This window comes from Mizuhopecten yessoensis, unplaced genomic scaffold, assembly GCF_002113885.1.
Source record: "Mizuhopecten yessoensis strain PY_sf001 unplaced genomic scaffold, ASM211388v2 hete_36079718, whole genome shotgun sequence".
Classification (NCBI taxonomy): domain Eukaryota; kingdom Metazoa; phylum Mollusca; class Bivalvia; order Pectinida; family Pectinidae; genus Mizuhopecten; species Mizuhopecten yessoensis.
The window spans coordinates 1-2,392 of NW_018483548.1; the positions used below are offsets into that span (position 1 = coordinate 1).

The 2,392-nt window shown below is 35.1% G+C and overlaps 1 protein-coding gene across 1 annotated transcript; it reads left to right on the forward strand.

The window, feature by feature from the left end:
• Positions 1 to 162: 162 nt before the first annotated feature.
• On the forward strand, positions 163 to 2,265 carry LOC110444275 (cleavage stimulation factor subunit 3-like; the record flags this gene model as incomplete). Its single annotated transcript, XM_021488666.1, has 4 exons — positions 163 to 289; positions 1,002 to 1,160; positions 1,661 to 1,742; positions 2,156 to 2,265. Coding segments are annotated over 4 exons (478 nt in total), but the record flags the coding sequence as incomplete, so codon positions are not given.
• Between the last annotated feature and the right edge of the window lie 127 nt (positions 2,266 to 2,392).

The following is a 2,392-nucleotide window of genomic DNA, read 5'->3' on the forward strand; positions in this document are numbered from 1 at the left end:
TGATTTATGCATAATCCTTTGTATTTTCCTACAATATTGAAAACCTGGACACTGGATCCTTCAAGCTAAGCAAGTTTTACTAGTTATTGATTCTGTTTCAAACTTGTTAAAGAAATTGATGTTATGTTTCTTGCAATAATTTTTGTTATGGCACATTTACAGGGATGCTGTTGGATCATATGCAGAGAACCAGCGCATCACAGCTGTGAGGAAGGTGTACCAGCGAGGTGTGGTCAACCCAATGATCAACATAGAGGCCCTTTGGAAGGACTACTGTGCATACGAAAATGTAGGTATTTTGCTGTCAGGATTATCTCCCTTGGTATAATGATCACTCTTGGATAATTTTGGCTTCAACATTTACATCTTAAACACCCTTGTGATCATTGTAGTAACCAATGATGTCGGTATACTCCATCAACCAGCATAATTTAATTGTAAATTGTCTTGATCAATGCAATAGTAGAATTCAGACTTTTAACTCATTCACCCCTGAAGAGTTCATAATGATATTTCAGGGTGAATGATTTAAGTCCAGACAAAATGTTGTTTCTGATTTTGACTCGCAAAAAAATTAAGGTGGATAAGCAAAAGTTTATATTTCAAAACATAATTTTACAAAGGTTATTTACTAGAGACAGCATTTCAGACACCAATTTAAAAAATAAAAATAAATTAAGAGTGGGGAGGAAGCACTAAAATGTAGCTTAGGTGGCAGAATACCTATTAAAATGAAGTACCAAAGTAGATTTTTTCTCGTTGCGAATAACTTGAAGAGTCAAAAGAAGAAAATTACAATTGAACAGTTCTAGGTAGATCAAAATCTCTAAATCTGATGTATTTCTATATTTAATGATAGATATTCATCATTTGATTCTGACGTATTTCTGTATTTAATGATAAGATATTCATCATTTCAGTTTTGTTCCTATAAGAAATGCATTTCTTTTTGATGTTTGTACACTTTTGTACCAATATTAATCTATAAATTTCTATGACAGAACATAAATCCACTGATTGCGAAAAAGATGACAGAAGATCGAGGAAGAGATTACATGAATGCCCGAAGAGTTGCCAAGGAGTACGAAGCTGTGACTCGAGGACTCAACAAAAGTCTTCCCTCCATTCCTCCATCCAACTCACCAGAGGAGGCACAACAGGTATCAGTATAGCGAATCCAAAATTGTATCAGAAGTAATGAACTTTTTATTTACATCCCTAATGCTCATTTCTCTAGAAGATACACCTTTATAGGGTATTTTATTACGCTATTTTGAAATATATTTTCAATGCATATAATTTGTGGCTGGCAGATGATGCATTTGAACTCTAATTAGTTAGTCATGAGGTGTATTTGTATGCCTATATACATACTTTACTAACCAGTGTAAGGGTTTGGAGTTACAATGTCCTTTTCGTCAGTAATTCTGGTGCCATTCTAATGAACTCTGCCAAGTGTTGTATACAGAGTCACCACTATGGTTGTGCATAAATGCCTTCCAGATGTTCTGATGGCATCTGACATTAGTATCTAGCTAAGTTGATTTTATCAAAATTCTGATTTAATTGAATATATGGGGGAAAACATGATCACTTAGTTGTACATGTATAGGAAATGTGCTTCGATCTTAATATTATTATATTTATTATTAAATACTAGGTTGAGCTGTGGAAAAAGTACATAGCCTGGGAGAAAGGCAACCCGCTAAGGACAGAAGATCATGCTCTCATCACGAGACGAGGTAAAGAATATAATTTTTGGAGACATAAAACATAGTATTAAAACCATTGATATGCCCTTTGTTTTATTGGTGGCAGTACATTAAGGGCACAGTACTGAAAATTTGCCGTGCGCCTTATTTGACATACATGCCTCTCCCAACTTTTTATACCCCACCATTTTACAGGGAGCATTGCAATGTTTATATCCATGTCCCGCTTAAATGAGTCATTCAAAAGAAAACAGGATTTTAACCGTCAAGGTACGGTTTAATGCAGAATCTAACAAAAAAAGTCAAATATATTTTGTCATTAGATCATCCGGTGTAAGTTTGTATATAAGAATAAAACTGTGTGGTGCTACACTTTCCCACATATAGATACATGTGTAAGCTCAAACCTAGCTCCCATTGAACGATAACATTTTTTGTTGCAGTGATGTTTGCCTATGAGCAGAGCTTGCTGTGTCTAGGGCATCACCCAGACATCTGGTACGAGGCAGCCTCCTACCTAGAGGAATCCAGTAAAATCCTTACAGAGAAAGGAGTAAGTATTAAACATACCTGCTGTTATGCTTGTAAATAAGGCTTTATATAACCAATCAACAATGGTACTCAGAATTTGAGTTTAACCCTTTCTCCACTATAGACCATAATGGACTTATCCAGATCAA